Here is an 18,792-nt window from a genome sequence, read left to right as displayed (position 1 = left end):
GGCTGAGCTACAGGTTTACCACCCCTGACTGCTCACCTGAACAGGGACACTCATCCTCTCAGAGCCATACGCACGCTGCAGCTGCAAGGCCACACCCTCTGAAAAGCGATCCTCTGTAGATCGCTTTTCAGAGGGTCAGCAATGGCTGCCGTACGTCTGAAATAGCCCTTAGTGAGTGCCGGTATAGGGACAGGTTCGATCCCAGGGCAAGGATGCAGAACTGCCCCATAGAATACTGCATACCACAGAATGGGTGTACCACTTTGTGTCCATTCTTTGCTCCCTTGCTTTTACTGCCCATGGTTGGCATTGAGTGTGCACTGCCCGTGCGTGGCCAATCCTTTGCTGTTTTGTGGCGTATGTGTATTTGAGTCGGCTGCGCGCAGGTGGGGTGGAGAGCGGGTATGTTGGAGCACGAAGTCACAGCCATAGCCATCAGCGCAGACATGAAACTGCAGCCCGCAGGTTGGTAGCCACCGATCTGAAGATCGCATGCAGTGAAGGGGCGCCCTTCCCTACAGCTGCACCCTGGGCGGCCGTCCCTCCTGCCCACCCCTTGTCCCCGGCCCTGCTGAATGCAGATCCAGCCAGCTGGAGAAAAACTAGAGCAGGATAATAAATCATTCCTACCAAAACCCTTCTCCCAGACTTGCAGAACGAGAATTTCTGATTCTATCGCCGCTGCACACAGAAAATGCTGAGCTGTGAGGGAGAGATATGCCGAGGGGGAAGATATGGCTTCAAAACTTCACATGGAAGCAAATATCTCTGGTATGGTGCAGTGACCCCGAGCAACCAATCAGCAGTTACCTTTATTCTAACCGCTCCCCACGTTTTTTGGTATAAGCAGGGCCGTGGATAAGGGGGTACCACCAGTCCTGCTGTATGGGGCCCAGGCCAGCGGGGGGGGGGGGGAGCCCAGGCAGCTAGGGGAATTGGATGTGGACAGGGAGAGTGGGGGAGCAATTACTGGAACCGATCCCCTGTATGGCTCTCCCTGCAGCAGCTGAAAGCCAGTGGGACGGAGAGGAGAAGCCAATTAAGGGTGCAGCGGGGGGGGGGGGGATTACTGGAACCGATCCCCTGTATGGCTCTCCCTGCGGCAGCTGAAAGCCAGTGGGATGGAGAGGAGAAGCCAATTATGGGTGCAGCAGGGGGGGCAATTACCGGAACCAATCCCATGTATGGCTCTGACTGCAGCAGCTGAAAGCCAGTGGGAGGGAGAGGAGAAGAGGCCAATTATGGGTCCAGTGAGGGGGCAATTATTGGAACTGATCCCCTGTATGGCTCTCCCTGCAGCAGCTGAAAGCCAGTGGGAGGGAAAGGAGAAGCCAATTATGGGTGCAGCAGGGGGGCAATTGTTGGAACTGATCCCCTGTATGGCATTCCCTGCAGCAGCTGAAAGCCAGTGGGAGGGAAAAGAGAAGCCAATTATGGGTGCATCAGGGGGGCAATTATTGGAACTGATCCCCTGTATGGCATTCCCTGCAGCAGCTGAAAGCTGGCTGCTTCTCCTCTCCATACAGGGGATCCGTTCCATTAATTGCCCCCCACTGCACCCATAATTGGCTTCTTCTCCTCTACCTCTCACTGACTTTCAGCTGCTGCATGGAGAGCCATACAGTGGATCAGTTCCAGTAATTGTCCCCCCCCCTCCCCACTGCACCCGTGACCATCCCTTTACACCATACACTGCTGCCCAGCCCCCCCCCCAAGCCCCCCTCCACAGTGCTGCCGGATTCCCTTCTCTGCTTCCCTCCACCAGCTGCAAGCACACAATAGGATCCTTCAAGATGGAGAGTGGGGGAGGGGTCCAGTAAATATGCCACATTTACCAGCCCCTCCCTTTCCTAAATGAGCACAATGAGTGACTGAAACTGATCACTCACGTTGTTCATTCATTGTGCCCTATCACTGGTGTCAATGCAAGGAATTATGCCCCATCAGTAGTGTCATTGGAAAGAATGTGCCCTGTCTCTGGTGTTATTGGGCCCCATTATTTGTGTCATTGGGAAGAACTGTACCCCATCATTGGTGTCATTGGAAGGAATTGTTCCCCATTATTGGTAGGAATTGTACCCCAACATTGGTGTCATTGGAAGGAATTGTTCTCCGTTATTGGTAGGAATTGTGCCCCAACATTGGTGCCATTGGAAAGAATGTGCCTTGTCTCTGGTGTTATTGGGCCCCTACGTTGGTGTCATTGAAAGGAATTGCGCCCCTACGTTGGTGTCAGTGAATGAAGTAGCGCTCTAAGGGCCAGATAAAAGCAAGCAAAGGGCCGCATTCGGCCCCCAGGCCGCAGTTTGGAGACTACTGCATTAATGCAAAGCACAATAACGTGCAACATAAACGCACTACCCAAATGTAAAAGCTCCCCGGCCCCTAACAGATCTGAATTTTAAGAAGAGGCAATTAAAGGGAGGCGATCATCTGACATAAATCATTTCTGTGAATGATCCATACAAAATATTTGTGCCTTTTGGGTCAATGCTGAACACGCCAGGCCCCTTCTTGCTATTGGCTGTGGAAAGGGTTCTTTATGGTTAGAGCTGTGCCGACGGGGAATAATCTTCCAGCAGATACAGAGGATTGCATCAAAAATATAAGAACAGAATACTAAACAGTCTCTTGTATTTGTAACAATTCTTAGCATGCATTTCGCCTCTTCTGTCGCAATGTATCCCCATTCCTTCTTCTCCCCTGCAGCAAGGTTGTAGGGAGGGGGAGGGACGTGACACAGGTTTTCCTGCCCCTGGCTGGGGGGGAGATTATTTACACCCCAGCAGGAGGATTCACAATCAGCTCACTCAGCTGCAGTGAAGATGTTGAGGTGAGATCCACCTATGTCATTCCATACGTCCGCCAGGCTCCGGAGATGTCCATTACAGTGAGTGTCAGTGGTGGTGGGGGAGGGGGGGGGGTACATGGACAGTGCTGTATATAGCTGTATATACCTCTGAGCTCCAGCAATGGAGGCGGAATTACATTTTCTGCTCTGGATGCAATTTACATCAATGATTGACAATGTAAAGTGTATCTTTTTTGCCATCTGTGTCCCATTAGGCAGATTTTCCTGCACTTCCTGTCCTGTAGACACAACAGGAAGTGAGAGGAGATCCTCTAAAATGTGGGGAATTCCTCTTTTGGTTGTCACCAGAACAAGTGTCCCCCAAAGAAAGATTCCCCCCCCCCATTCTTGTTCTGGTGACAAGTCAAAATTTAAGATATCTCCTCACTCCCTGTTTTGATGACACCAGGACAAAAAAGGGGGTTGAATGGCCCTGATGGGGACACAGACATCAATATAGCTCTGAGCTCCAGCAATGGAGGCGGATTTACATTTTCTGATCTGTATGCAATTTGCATCAATGATTAACAGTATAAAGTATTTTTTTTTTGCCATTTGTGTCCCATTAGGCAGATTTGCCTGCATTTCCTGTCCTGTAGACACAACAGGAAGTGAGAGAAAATACTCCAAAGTGTGGGAAATTCCTCTTTTGGTTGTCACCAAGCCAAGTGTCCCCCAAAGGAAGATTCCTGTTCTGGTGACATCTCAAAATTTAAGATGTCTCCTCACTCCCTGTTTTGATGACACCAGGACAAAAAAGGGGGTTGAATGGCCCTGATGGGGACACAGACATCAATATAGCTCTGAGCTCCAGCAATGGAGGTGGATTTACATTTTCTGCTCTGGATGCAATGTAAAGTATATCTTTTTTGCCATCCGTGTCCCATTAGGCAGATTCTCCTCCACTTCCTGTCCTGTAGACACAACAGGAAGTGAGAGAAGATCCTCCAACGTGTGGGAAATTCCCCTTTTGGTTGTCACCAGAACAAGTGTCCCCCAAAGGAAGATTCTTGTTCTGGTGACAACTCAAAATTTAGGATGTCTCTTCACTTCCTGTTTTGATGACACCAGGACAAAAGGGGGTTGAATGGCCCTGATGGGGACACAGACATCAATGAGAACCTAAAAGGGGGTCCCACCTTTCTACATTCCTTCCAAAGAGTTTGGGTTTTAGATACACTTTCAAAATGCCTGAAAGTGCCATTTGTTTGGCTGTCGCTCAGTACTGTGCAGCAAGTATACAGTGAACGCCATGGGATCTTTGTGTCTATTGGTTCCAGGTCAGGAACTCAGAAGTAGTGAATGAAATCCACATAACAGCCAGGCACTTGGCATTCTCAGAAGGGGGTCAGCACAGGCCGACTTTTTATTTCTGCACCAGACGCCGTCGGATGCAATTTTTGGCTGCACTGCAAATGCCTAGACAGTCCAAAATCCAAGCTATTCTATGGGGATTGTTCACACTACTGTAGGCCGGGTTCACACCTGTACATTGCATTTGAGCTGTTTCTGAATTGCGTTTTGCACCTGCGTTTTGTGTTTTTTTTCTCTTTTTTTAATAAAATTTTTCTTGTTGCTAGGCAGATTTAAAATGCAAAACACATAAAAAAAAAAACGCAGCAAAAATGCATAAAAAATGCATCAAAATGCACTAATAATGCAGCAAAACGCAGCAAAATGCATTAAAATGCATCAAAAATGTGGCAAAAATGCAGCAAAAGTGCAGGAAAAACTCACTACATGCTTTTCTGCTGCGTTTCCATTAAAGTCTATAGAACCAAAAATGCAACTTTTTGTGTTCGAATAAGCCCCTAAGGGCCAGTTCACACTACATAAACGCACTCCAGATACATTCCGGATGCGTTTTTGCTTACGGTTCACACCGCACGCAGTTCCAGCGCATTTCTGGATGTGTTTTTGCATGCGCGTTTTTGGCACATTCCGGTGCAGTTTTGATGCGTTCCCATGCGTTTTTGATGCAGTTTGCCATGTTCCGGTACGGTTCTGTGCAGAAAAAATGCAGCGGGTTGTACTTTTTTTTTCTGCACTGGAAACTGACTGGAGCTGACTGCACTCGTGTGAACCGGGGCCCTTGGAATACATAGGAAACACTGTGCGTACGTTTTTGATGCAGAAAAAAAGCGCACTGAACTATATCTAGTGTGAACTAGTCCTGAGGGCCGGTTCACACTATAGAAACAGAGTCCAGAATGCATTCCGGTTGCATTTTATCATGCATGACATGTTTTTGGAGCGTTCCAATGCATTTTTGATGCGTTTTTGACGCATTCTGGTGCGTTTTTTATGCATTCCTGTTCATTTTCTCCCCTCTCTTTTTCTTCATTTTCAGGACTGGTTCACACTCCATGGGTTTCAATTGCATTTTTTCTGCATCCAAAACGCACAGAAAGTCTGTGACATGGTTGTCAGTGTCGTAGTTCACATCAGCGCTCGCAGCTTCAGTGTGTTTTGGTTGCAGAAAAAAAAGTAGAACAGGCGGCATTTTTTTCTGCACAGAACTGTACTGGAATGTGGTAAAACGCATAAAAAATGCACCGGAATGGACATTTAAGAAAGAGTGCGTTCCGGTTGCGTTTTTGCATGCATGCTGTTGCATGCGGCGTTCCAATACGTTTTTGGTGCATTTTTGACACGTTCTGGTGCATTTTTTATGCATTCCTGTTCACTTTCTCCCCTCTTTTTCTTCATTTTTAGGGCCAGTTCACACTCCATGCATTTCAATTGTTTTTTCTGCATCCAAAACGCACAGAAAGTAGGCGACATGGTTGTCAGTGTCATAGTTCACATCAGCGCTTGCAGTTCCGGTGCATTTCGGTTGCAGAAAAAAAGTAGAGCAGGCGGCATTTTGTTTTCTGCACAGAACTGTACTGGAATGCGGTGAAATGCATAAAAAATGCACAAAAAATGCACTGGAACGCACATGTCCCATTTAAATTTAAGAAAGAGTGCGTTCCGGTTGCAAAAAAAAGAGAACAGGCTGAATTTTTTTCTGCACAGAACTGTACTGGAATGCGGTAAAACGCATAAAAAACGCACTGGAATGTGCCAAAAATGAGTCAAAAACATGCATGCAAAAATGCATCCAGAATGCATCTTACCTGCGTTTCTATAGCGTGAAGAGGCCCTCAATAGGCTCCTGTGCGTTCCGGTGCGTTTTTGGTGCGCTTTTCTGTGTTCCAGTACAGTTTTGTGCAGAAAAAATGCCTCCTGTTCTACTCTTTTCTCTGCAACCAGAACGCACTCTTTCTTAAATTTAAATGGGACTTGTGTGTTCTGGTGCGTTTTTGGCACATTCCGATGCATTTTTGATGCGTTTTACCGCGTTCCAGTACAGTTCAGTGCAGAAAAACTGCAGCCTGTTTTACTTTTTTTTTTTCTGCATCCGGAACGCACCGGAACTGCAAGCGCTGATGTGAACGATGACACTGACAACCCTATCACAGACTTTCTGTGCATTTTGGATGCAGAAACAAAGCAACTGAAACGCATGTAGTGTGACCATTTCCAAAAACCGTCCCGGGTGAAAACGAAATGTGAACGTGTCCCATAGTAAATCATGTTAAATGGACTGCTGTACGTTTCTGCAAAAACGCAACGGAAAACGCTTGGGTGTGAACTCGGGGGAAGTGCATTGAAAAAAAAAAACAACAGCGAGCTGCATTTTCTGTATTGCAAATACACAGAAACCTGTGCAAAGGCATGTAAACGCACTCAAATGCACTGCAACGCAGCTCACAGAAAAGCCAGAAGAAGAAAGAAGTGACTTCGAAGGAAATGCAAGCTTAGGAAAAATGCAGCACAAATGCATTCAAATGCGTGTTAAATGCACATCACTGCGCATGCATAAACGCTCGGTAAATGCGCAGTTTCTGGTGAGAATGGGCCCTCGGCTGATTTTTAGCTGGAGAGGAAGAGATACCAGATTATAAATGTCAGATCTTTATTTATTCACTCACCGGCCTCTTCATTAGGTCCTCCTGTCCAATTGCTAATCAGCCAATCACATGGTAGCAGCTCAATGCATTTAGGCCTCTATACGTGGTGAAGATGACTTGCTGAAGTTCAAACCCAGCATCAGAATGGGGAAGAATGGGGATTTACGTGACTTTGACAGTGGCACGGTTGTTGGTGCCAGACGGGCTGGTCTGAGGATTTCAAAAACTGCTGGTCTACTGGGATTTTTCCACACAACCATCTCTAGGCTTTACAGAGAATGGTCCGAAAAAGAGAAAATATCCAGTGAGCGGCAGTTGTGTGGAGGAAAATGACTTGTTGGTGTCAGAGGAGAATGGGCAGACTGGTTGGAGATGATAGAAAGGCAACAGCCTTTCTATCATCTCGTTACACCCAAGGTATGCAGAATACCATCTCTGAATGCACAACATGTCCAACCTTGAAGCAGATGGGCTACAGCAGCAGAAGACCACCCCGGGTGCCATTCCTGTCAGCAGAAGACCACACCGGGTGCCACTCCTGTCAGCAGAAGACCACACCAGGTGCCACTCCCGTCAGCTAAGAACAGGAAACAGAGGCTACAATTCGCACAGACTCACCAAAATTGGACAATAGAAGATTGGAAAAATGTTGCCTGGTCTGAGGAGTCTGGATTTCAATGGTAGGGTCAGAGTTTGGTGTCAACAACATGAAAGCATAGATCCATCCTGCCTTGTATCCACGGTTCAGGCTGGCGGTGGTGGTGTCATGATGTGGGGGATCCATCCTGCCTTGTATCCACGGTTCAGGCTGGTAGTGGTGGTGTCATGGTGTGGTGAATCCATGCTGCCTTCTATCAATGGTTCAGGCTGGTGTGGTGTCATGGTGTGGTGGATCCATCCTGCCTTCTATCAATGGTTCAGGCTGGTGTGGTGTCATGGTGTGGTGGATCCATCCTGCCTTGTATCCACGGTTCAGGCTGGTGGTGGTGGTGTCATGGTGTGGTGAATCCATGCTGCCTTCTATCAATGGTTCAGGCTGGTGTGGTGTCATGGTGTGGTGGATCCATCCTGCCTTCTATCCACGGTTCAGGCTGGTGGTGGTGGTGTCGTGGTGTGGTGGATCCATCCTGCCTTGTATCAACGGTTCAGGCTGGTGGTGGTGTCATGGTGTGGTGGATCCATCCTGCCTTGTATCAACGGTTCAGGCTGGTGGTGGTGTCATGGTGTGGTGAATCCATTCTGCCTTCTATCAATGGTTCAGGCTGGTGTGGTGTCATGGTGTGGTGGATCCATCCTGCCTTCTATCCACGGTTCAGGCTGGTAGCAGTGGTGGTGTCATGATGTGGGGGATCCATCCTGCCTTGTGTCCACGGTTCAGGCTAGTGGTGGTGTCATGGTGTGGGGGATCCATCCTGCCTTGTATCCACGGTTCAGGCTGGTAGCAGTGGTGGTGTCATGATGTGGGGGATCCATCCTGCCTTGTATCCACGGTTCAGGCTAGTGGTGGTGTCATGGTGTGGAGGAGATTTTCTTGGCACACTTTGGGCACCTTAGTACCAATTGAGCATTGTTTAAATGCCACGGCCTACCTGAGTATTGTTGCTGACCATGCCCATCCCTTTATGACCTCAGTGTCCCCATCTTCTGATGGCTCCTTCCAGCAGGATAATGCCCCGTGTCACAAAGCTCCAATCATCTCCAACTGGTTTCCTGACATGACAATGAGGTCACTGCACTCCAATGGCCTCCACAGTCACCAGATCTCCATCCAACAGAGCACCTTTGGGATGTGGTGGAACGGGAGATTGGCATCATGGATGTGCAGCCGACAAATCTGCAGCAACTGCGTGATGCCATCATGTCAATGTGGACCAAAATCTCTGAGGAATGTTTCCAACACCTTGTTGAACCTACGCCATGGAGAATGAAGGTAGTTCTGATGGCAAAAGGGGGTCCAACCCGATACAAGCAAGGTGGACCTAATAAAGTGGCCGGCGAGTGTAGATATTTAACAAAGTGATACATTGTTGCTGTGTAAATTGTAAATGTTTTGGTTGTATGATGATTTTGCATCCAGAATATAAATACGTTCGTTATGTATTCATGTTCTCCATTCTGCTGTCCTATGGAACTCCTTCCTCTACTGTGTCCTTACAGAGCCTCAGCTTCGCCCAGAATGGAGTCCATCGATAATGGCGGAATCGTCTGACAGTCCTCATCCTTTCCTGAGGTCACCAATCACATGTTTGCTCTTCTTTGACCAATAGCAAGGTTAGTAACAGATTTCATACAATGTACGCAAAACTTTGCTGGTCATAGATGAGTCAAAAACTGAACGAAATTCATGTCTTTCGGCCAAATGTTCTTTTTTCGCATCCTTAGTCTGCCAGCTGCGACATGTGATTTCCGTGCCGCAATCAGAAGTGTCTGATCCAACATGATGGGGTTTTTTTTAAAGAGAATGAAAACAATTGATGGCACAATCGTATGAGCTATTCTGATTTTTTGAACGACAGAACGTTCAATTTTCCACTCATCAATGGCTGACTTAAGTTTTTGACTGTGGAAGGAATTGAATGCTTATTGACTCTTTATTGCTGCATGCCTCACCCTCTATATTGGTCTTGGTGTCACCGGGACACGAAGTGATTGGAAATCCATCATTCCAAGCTGGGACAGGAACAGAGGGGAAATCGTCCTAGGGGGACACCATCTCTGGTGACAACTGCTTCAGAGGGGAATTTCTCTTCATTTTCTGTTGGGAAGATGGAGTCTGCCAGCACAGTAGGAGGATGATGTCACTATTGCCAAGGTGCCATGGAAAGGTGAGTATATTATCCAGAGGCGGACTGACAACTCATGGGGCCCCCGGGCAATAGGGGATCATGTGTCCTTGCCCACACTCAAAAAAGCCTTTAAAAAAGGTACCAGGGGCATCTCATGGGGCCCCCTACTGACCCCGGACCCTCGAGTGCTTGAATGGTCAGTCCACCCCTGATATTATCTAATGTCCACGTTGCAGGAAAGAAAATTGCTTGATTCCCTCCATCAATACAGTAAGTGTTGATAGGGGAATCCCTCTTGCGAGTCATTGTGCCCCCCCCCCCCACTGGTGGGGGGACAGGAGGAGCCAACCACCCGAGGGAACACAGTAGTTACTGCTAGCGGCTATAACAGTCGCATGTAAAACCCGATAGTTTGGTTGTACCCAAGCTGAACGATCGACTTGGGTACACTCAGCCTGCCCATACATGGTTCGAACCTCGGCCAGTCCCTGCTGAGATTTGGCCGGCTTAAGTTTACATTTTCGGCAGACCTTGCCACTCCTCTGAAAAATGATCCGCAGTGGATAACTTTTCAGAGACATTTTGAGGAGACAACATATTGCCCATTTCAGCCCTGTAAAGTGTGGACCACCGAACCAAAACCGCATGCATTACACGTGGTTGTAGCAGTGCCCTCATCACTTGAATGGGTCACATGCTGCCAGTTGAATACCATAGGGGTATAACAAATGGGAACAACCCCCTTTGCAGCTTGAGGAGAACAGTTGAGGGGGGGAATAAAATGTGTCTCAACTGCCTATTTTTACCATTCTCCTTCCCCAACTATGTTTAAAGGAACCCTAACTTTGGTGTCAACCAACAACAGGAAATTAGGAGCTTTTGGTATTTCTATCAAGATCAAGAAGCATTTTTCTGTACTTTGAAGGACTTTATGGACCTAAATGGCCCATACCAGGGGTGGACTGACAACTCATGGGGCAATAAGGGATCATGGGGCCCCTGTGTCCTTGCCCAAACTCAAAAAAAGTCTATGAAGAAGGTACCAGGGGCATCTCATGGGGCCCCCTACTGACCCCGGGCAGTGCCCGAGTTTCCAAATGGTCAGTCCACCCCTGGCCCATATGTGAAATAACTGCAGCCAGATCTTCCCCGGACATCATATTAACACAACTGTTTGTTTTTCTCAGGAATGAGAACATGTGAGTGCCACCATGTCCATTAGACCACCAGCCTTCACTGCCCCTGCCTCTCTTCTCTTCTTCTCCATCTTGTACCTCCCAGCTGGCTGTGACCCCATTGTCTTCGGCTGGCCCTTTGTCATTCTGTGGAATGCACCTACCTATCCTTGCCTGGCCAACTACAACGTATCGCTCGACCTGGAAGCTTACGATATTATTGTCAACCAGAACCATTCTTTCCTGGGCCCGGAAGTGGTGATCTTCTATAGCACCCAGTTGGGTCTCTATCCATACTACAACCAGGACAACAAGCCGGTCAATGGCGGTCTTCCACAAAATTCCAGCCTTGGAGACCACTTGGTTAAAGCTCGGAAAGATCTGGAAGCGATCATGGTGGACCAGAACTTCAGTGGAGTGGCTGTGGTGGACTGGGAAGAGTGGAGGCCCCTATGGGACCGTAACTGGAGAAATATGACCCTCTACCACTTGTGGTCACTGCAGCTGGTTAGTCAGAGGCACCCCAATTGGTCCTATAGCAAGCTGAGCAGGCATGCAAAGAGGCAGTTTGAATCAGCGGCCAAGGCCTTCATGATGTCCACCTTGCAGATGGCTCTCCAGCTGAGCCCCATGGGCCTCTGGGGGTTTTACGGCTTTCCAGACTGTTACAATTACGACTTTGCAAATTCCAGCCAGAAATACACCGGCCGATGTCCAGACGATGAAATGCGAAGGAATGATGCCTTGGACTGGTTGTGGCAGACCAGCCAAGCTTTGTATCCTCACATCTACCTGGACAAAGATATCAAGGACTCTGAGCACGTGGGACCGTTCGTCAGGCACCGTGTGCAGGAAGGACTCAGGGTGTCAGCTGATGCAGAGGTCCCAGTGCTGCCCTACGCCCGCATCGTCTACACCCACAGCATGGACTTTCTGACTCAGGTAATGACACCTTCTAAAGGGTAAGAACACCCAACTGAATGTCTTATCAATGCAACTCAACCAACACTTTTCTGCGATGGCTGCCCAGGCTCTAGAAGTATCCACTGAGAATCAACAAAGGCAGCATGCCATGACAGTCATCATTTAGCAGCACACACTGGGACTTGTAGTTCCCCAATAGGCGAGCATTCAATGTTAAAGTGGAACTTTCAGCAACTTCAGTAATGAAAAAAAAGACATCACGATATACAAGAACAGGATCATTGTTCAGAAAAGCTCCACCTTATCATTAGAAAGCCGTCCTTGGGCTCCACTCAGTGACTGTGCCTAGGCTGAGATGATGCCATCAGTCTACTGCAGGCAGGAGGAAGCATTTCCTCAGTCCCCCCCCCCCCCAGTGATCAGACTGTACACTGTAACTTTGTAGAAGGAGGAGGAAGCATTTCCTCAGTCCCCCCCCCCAGTGATCAGGCTGTACATTGTAACTTTGTAGAAGGAGGAGGATGCATTTCCTCAGTCCCCCCCCCAGTGATCAGACTGTACACTGTAACTTTGTAGAAGGAGGAGGAAGCATTTCCTCAGTCTCTCCACCCCCCCCCCCCAGTGATCAGGCTGTACATTGTAACTTTGTAGAAGGAGGAGGAAACATTTCCTCAGTCTCCCCTCTCCCAGTAATCAGACTGCACATTGTAACTTTGTAGGAGGAGGCGTTTCCTCAGTCTCCCCTCCCCTCCTCCAGTGATCAGACTGTACATTGTAACTTTGTAGGAGGAGGCGACATTTCCTCAGTCTCCCCTCCCCCAGTGATCAGACTGTACATTGTAACTTTGTAGAAGGAGGAGGAAGCATTTCCTCAGTCTCCCTCCCCCAGTGATCAGACTGTACATTGTAACTTTGTAGAAGGAGGAGTCATTTCCTCAGTCTCCCCTCCCCCAGTGATTAGACTGTACATTGTAACCAGGGGCAGACTGACAACTCATGGGGCCCCCGGGCAATAGGGGATCATGGGGCCCCTGTGTCCTCACCAACATCCAAAAAAGCCTAAGAAAAGGCCAATGAAAGGTACCAGGGGCATCTCATGGGGCCCCCTACTGACCCTGGGCCCTCGGGCGGTGCCCGAGTGTTCGAATGGTCAGTCTGCCCCTGATTGTAACTTTGTAGGAGGAGGAAGCATTTCCTCAGTCTCCCCTCCCCCAGTGATCAGACTGTACATTGTAACTTTGTAGAAGGAGGAGGAGGCATTTCCTCAGTCTCCCCTCCCCCAGTGATCAGACTGTACATTGTAACTTAGTAGAAGGAGGAGTCATTTCCTCAGTCTCCTCCCCCAGTGATCAGACTGTACATTGTAACTTTGTAGAAGGAGGACAAAGCATTTCCTCAGTCTCCCCTCCCCCAGTGATCAGACTGTACATTGTAACTTTGTAGAAGGAGGAGTCATTTCCTCAGTCTCCTCCCCCAGTGATCAGACTGTACATTGTAACTTTGTAGAAGGAGGACGAAGCATTTCCTCAGTCTCCTCCCCCAGTGATCAGACTGTACATTGTAACTCTGTAGAAGGAGAAGGAGGAGGAAGCATTCCCTCAGTCTCCCCTCCCCCAGTGATCAGACCCAATTGCTATTACATGGAGACTCCAAACCTGAGATCAGACCAATGCATAAAGCTTGAGATCTCTAGTTCCCATCCCCACCCACCTGTTGCAGCCATTATGAGTCCGTCACACATTGCCTATGGGCCGTCCCTTTCATTTTACATGAACAGTGCAGCAGCAGGAGTAAGACTCTAAGCCAGAGGCTCTGTGTGTACAGACAGGGACTGATATTGGACATTGAATGCAGAGTGGCATTATATCTTTTTATCCGTTATGAGTGTCTCAGCCGAGTTGTTGCTCTCTGCAGGATGATTTGATTAGGACGATCGGACAGAGCGCATCGCTGGGGGCCTCCGGAGTCGTCCTTTGGGGGAACAATGACTACAGTCACAGCAAGGTAATCCCATATCAATCATATATGTTATCCGCCCCATTGCAGAACTGCACTATATTGCCCCTAGTATTGGGCCGCCGGCCTGCCCACACACATGACCTTTAATGGCCCCCCCAGTCTTAGTCTGTAGGATTCAATATTGAGTTGGCCCCGCCCTTTCCACACACATGACCTTTAATGGCCCCCCAGTCCTTGTCCGTAGGGTTCAATATTGAGTTGGCCCCGCCCTTTCCACACACATGACCTTTAATGATCCCCCAGTCTTAGTCCGTAGGGTTCAATATGGAGTTGGCCCTGCCCTTTGCAGCTATAACAGCTTCAACTCTTCTGGGAAGGCCGTCCACAAGGTTTAGGAGGGTGTCTATGGGAAGGTTGAACCATTCTTCCAGAAGCACATTCGTCAGGTCAGGCACTGATGTCGGGGGAGGAGGCCTGGCTCGCAGTCTCCGCTCTAATTCATCCCAAAGGTGATCTATGGGGTTGAGGTCAGGACTCTGTGCAGGACAGTCAAGTTCCTCCACCCCAAACTGGCTCCTCCATGTCTTTATGGACCTTGCTTTGTGCACTGGTGCGCAGTCATGTTGGAACAGGAAGGGGCCATCCCCAAACTCTTCCCACAACGTTGGGAGGATGAAATTGTCCAAAATGTCAACTTATGAGTTCCCTTCACTGGAACTAGGGGACCAAGCCCAACCCCTGAGGAACACACCCACACCATAATGCCCCCTCCACCAAACTTTACACTTGGCACAAGACAGTCAGGCAAGTACTGTTCTCCTGGCAACCGCCAAACCCAGACACGTCCATCAGATTGCCAGACAGAGAAGTGTGATTGGTCACTCCAGAGAACACGTCTCCCCTGCTCTAGAGTCCAGTGGCGGCGTGCTTTACACCACGGGATCCGATGCTTTGCCTTGCACTTGGTGATGGAAGGCTTGGATGCAGCTGCTCGGCCATGGAAACCCATTCCATGAAGCTCTCTACGCACTGTTGTTGTGCTCATCTGAAGGCCACACCAAGTTTGGAGGTCTTTAGCTATTGACTCTGCAGACAGTTGGTGACTTCTGCGCACTGTGCGCTTCAGCATGCGCTGACCCCGCCCTGTCATGTGACGTGGCCTACCACTTGGTGGCTGAGTGGCTGTTGTTCCCACTTGCTTCCACTTTGTTATAATCCCACTAACAGTTGAGCGTGGAATATTTAGTGGCCAGGAAATGTCACGGATGGACTTATTGCCCAGGTGGCCACCTATCATGGGACCACGCTTGGAGTCACTGAGCTCCTGAGAGCGACCCACCAATGTTTGTAGAAGCCGTCTGCATGCCTAGGGGCTTGATTGTATACACCTGTGTCCATGGAGGGGATTGGAACACCTGAATCACATGATTTGAAGGGCGGGCCCAATAATTTTGTCAATATAGTGTGTATGGTTAGGATTGGGCATTAGTCATTATAGGGCCCATCTGGTGGACGTTTTGTCCATTTTCAGTGTTCTGGTTTATTTCCATCCTCAGGAGTCCTGCTTGGCTGTAAAGGAATACACAGAGAAGACCCTGGCCCCTTACCTGAAGAACGTCTCTATGGCGGCCGTACTCTGCAGTCATGCGCTATGTACGGGTAACGGACGCTGCGCTCGCAGATTTGTGGATTCTGATGTCTACCTCCACCTGGACCCCCAAATCTTCACCATCCAGAGGAATCCCTTCATGAAAGGATTTGTGGTGCATGAAAATGTCACCAAGAAGAAAGCGAAACGCATGTGGGATCATTTTCAATGTCGCTGCTATAAGGGGTGGAAAGGAAGCGACTGTTCCCTGAAGAGGCACCCACAATGAATAGAGAAAGCAAACCAGGGCTCTAAAAATCCAAATTATTCATAGGAACATGAAAGTTTCCATTTCTCTGAAATTTTGAAAATTCCAAGATTTTCCTGAAATGTCATCATTTTGTAGACTTTAGTGATGCACTGATGATACTCCTGACCCCTGCACCCTGAGTGTTACGCATTCCTGACCCCAGTACTGTGTGTATTACTTAACCATAACCCCTACACTATACACACTCACGACCCCTGCACTCTGTGTATTACACACTCCTGACCCTTGCACTCTGCATTACACACTCACGACCCCTGCACTCTGTGCATTACACACTCCTGACCCTTGCACTCTGCATTACACACTCACGACCCCTGCACTCTGTACATTACACATTCACGACCCCTGCACTCTGTGCATTACACACCCACGACCCCTGCACTCTATGCATTACACACCCACGACCCCTGCACTCTGTGCATTACACACTCACGACTCCTGCACTCTGCATTACACACTCACGACCCCTACACTCTGTGCATTACACACTCACGACTCCTGCACTCTGTGCATTACACACTCATGACCCCTGCACTCTGTGCATTACACACTCACGACTCCTGCACTCTGCATTACACACTCATGACCCCTACACTCTGTGCATTACACACTCACGACCCCGGCACTCTGCATTACACACTCACGACTCCTGCACTCTGCATTACACACTCACGACCCTTGCACTCTGTGCATTACACACTCACGACCCCTGCACTCTGCATTACACACTCACGACTCCTGCACTCTGCATTACACACTCACGACCCTTGCACTCTGTGCATTACACACTCACGACCCCGGCACTCTGCATTACACACTCACGACCCCGGCACTCTGCATTACACACTCACGACTCCTGCACTCTGCATTACACACTCATGACCCCTACACTCTGTGCATTACACACTCACGACCCCGGCACTCTGCATTACACACTCACGACTCCTGCACTCTGCATTACACACTCACGACCCTTGCACTCTGTGCATTACACACTCACGACCCCGGCACTCTGCATTACACACTCACGACCCCGGCACTCTGCATTACACACTCACGACCCCGGCACTCTGCATTACACACTCACGACTCCTGCACTCTGCATTACACACTCATGACCCCTACACTCTGTGCATTACACACTCACGACCCCTGCACTCTGTATTACACACTCACGACTCCTGCACTCTGCATTACACACTCACGACCCCTGCACTCTGTGCATTACACACTCACGACCCCTACACTCTGTCCATTACACACGACCCCTGCACTCTGTGCATTACACACGACCCCTGCACTCTGTGCATTACACACTCACGACCCCTACACTCTGTGCATTACACACGACCCCTGCACTCTGTGCATTACACACTCACGACCCCTACACTCTGTGCATTACACACGACCCCTACACTCTGTGCATTACACACGACCCCTACACTCTGTGCATTACACACGACCCCTGCACTCTGTGCATTACACACTCCTACCCTCTCCACTCTGTGTTAGGAACTCCTGACCCCTGCGCTCTTTGTGATATGAACCCCCTGCTGGCCTGGGCCCAGTATAGGAGGACTGGTGGTACCCCCTTATCCACGGCCTTGTACCTAGTTGAGGTTGACCTATAGCTCTGCAATCAACAAAACTCACAGTCCCTGCTGATGGGGGAGCTCCAGCTCTGACTCGGTGGGGGGGGGGGGGTCGGACTTCTGCTGAGAGACCACTGCTTCCCTACAGAGAGCAAGAATCCTTCTCAGAAGCATGCTGGCAGGGGACAGGCTTTTCTACTCAGACTGTGGCTACTTTCCAAATAAAAATAGTAATATTTTGCACGCCGTTTGCTTATTGTGTCCAGAGTTTATTTGGCTCAAAATAAAAGTTCAATTGGGCTTTACCTGAAGTGAAGGTATTCTGCCCTGAGTATAGGCAATTATGGGGGGGTATGGGGGGGGGTATGATCACCGTGTGTCAATGCATATAATGCAATCCATATAGTGCTACAAAGTTGTCCTGATAAGGGGGCCCCCTCTGCACCTGAAGGGAAGGAAGTTTAACCACAGTATATGGAAAGGCTTCTTCATAGTAAGAGCTGTGAAACTGTGGAATAGACTGGAATGGAATCCAGAAAAAGTCTGGGTAAGTTTTTGAATGCACAAAATAGAAATGGCCAAAAAGTATTTCCATGGACATTAATGGCCCCCCAGTTCTAGTCCGTAGGGTTCAATGTTGAGTTGGCCCCGCCCTTTCCACACACATGACCTTTAATGGCCCCCCAGTCTTAGTCTGTAGGGTTCAATATTGAGTTGACCCCGCCCTTTCCACACACATGACCTTTAATGGCCCCCCAGTCTTAGTCCGTAGGGTTCAATATTGAGTTGACCCCGCCCTTTCCACACACATGACCTTTAATGGCCCCCCAGTCTTAGTCCGTAGGGTTCAATATTGAGTTGGCTCCGCCCTTTGCAGCTATAACAGCTTCAACTCTTCTGGGAAGGCCGTCCACAAGGTTTAGGAGGGTGTCTATGGGAAGGTTGGACCATTCTTCCAGAAGCACATTTGTCAGGTCAGGCACTGATGTCGGGGGAGGAGGCCTGGCTCGCAGTCTCCGCTCTAATTCATCCTAAAGGTGTTATATGGGGTTGAGGTCAGGACTCTGTGCAGGACAGTCAAGTTCCTCCACCCCAAACTGGCTCCTCCATGTCTTTATGGACCTTGCTTTGTGCACTAGTGCGCAGTGATGTTGGAACAGGAAGGGGCCATCCCCAAACTCTTCCCACAAAGTTGGGAGCATGAAATTGTCCAAAATGTTGTCCCTTCACTGGAACTAGGGGGCCAAGCCCAACCCCTGAAAAACAACCCCACACCATAATCCCCCTCCACCAAACTTTACACTTGGCACAGTGCAGTCAGGCAAGCACCGTTCTGGGAACCACCAAACCCAGACACATCCATTGGATTGCCAGACAGAGAAGCATGATTGGTCACTCCAGAGAACACGTCTCCTCTGCTCTAGAGTCCAGTGGCGGCGCACTTTACACCACGCCATCAGACGCTTTGCATTGCACTTGGTGATGGAAGGCTTGGATGCAGCTGCTCGGCCATGGAAAACCATTCCATGAAGCTCTCTACGCACTGTTGTTGGGCTCATCTGAAGGCCACACCAAGTTTGGAGGTCTTTAGCTATTGACTCTGCAGACAGTTGGCGACTTCTGCGCACTG

General features: G+C 49.1%; 1 protein-coding gene across 2 annotated transcripts; it reads left to right on the top strand.

Annotated features, from left to right (window-relative positions):
* Window positions 1–2,786: 2,786 nt before the first annotated feature.
* LOC149451407 (hyaluronidase-1-like) lies at window positions 2,787–17,405 on the top strand. 2 transcript variants are annotated; one of them, XM_089690692.1, is made up of 5 exons: window positions 2,789–2,890; window positions 8,965–9,078; window positions 10,781–11,710; window positions 13,607–13,696; window positions 15,208–17,405. In XM_089690692.1, the coding sequence occupies exons 3-5, from the start codon at window positions 10,805–10,807 to the stop codon at window positions 15,526–15,528; spliced, it is 1,317 nt and encodes a 438-aa protein (XP_089546818.1). In that variant the 5' UTR covers window positions 2,789–2,890; window positions 8,965–9,078; window positions 10,781–10,804; the 3' UTR covers window positions 15,529–17,405. The 2 variants fall into 2 exon arrangements, with proteins under 2 accessions (XP_089546819.1, XP_089546818.1); XM_089690693.1 differs by lacking the exon at window positions 8,965–9,078 and having other exon boundaries at window positions 2,787–2,890.
* Window positions 17,406–18,792: the final 1,387 nt, after the last annotated feature.

Source organism: Staurois parvus, unplaced genomic scaffold (genome assembly GCF_062004578.1).
Source record: "Staurois parvus isolate SC_StPar_1 unplaced genomic scaffold, SC_StPar_1.0 ptg000540l, whole genome shotgun sequence".
NCBI lineage: Eukaryota > Metazoa > Chordata > Amphibia > Anura > Ranidae > Staurois > Staurois parvus.
Note: the sequence above shows the minus strand (reverse complement) of the source record. Positions and strands in the feature narration are given on the sequence as shown.

Bases quoted from the DNA above. Each gene is read 5' to 3' on its own strand.
- LOC149451407 (XM_089690693.1), top strand. From the start codon at position 10,805: ATGTCCATTAGACCACCAGCCTTCACTGCCCCTGCCTCTCTTCTCTTC. The intron at 11,711-13,606 runs GTAATGACACCT...TGCTCTCTGCAG, and splicing joins GCATGGACTTTCTGACTCAG to GATGATTTGATTAGGACGAT. The intron at 13,697-15,207 runs GTAATCCCATAT...TTCCATCCTCAG, and splicing joins ATGACTACAGTCACAGCAAG to GAGTCCTGCTTGGCTGTAAA.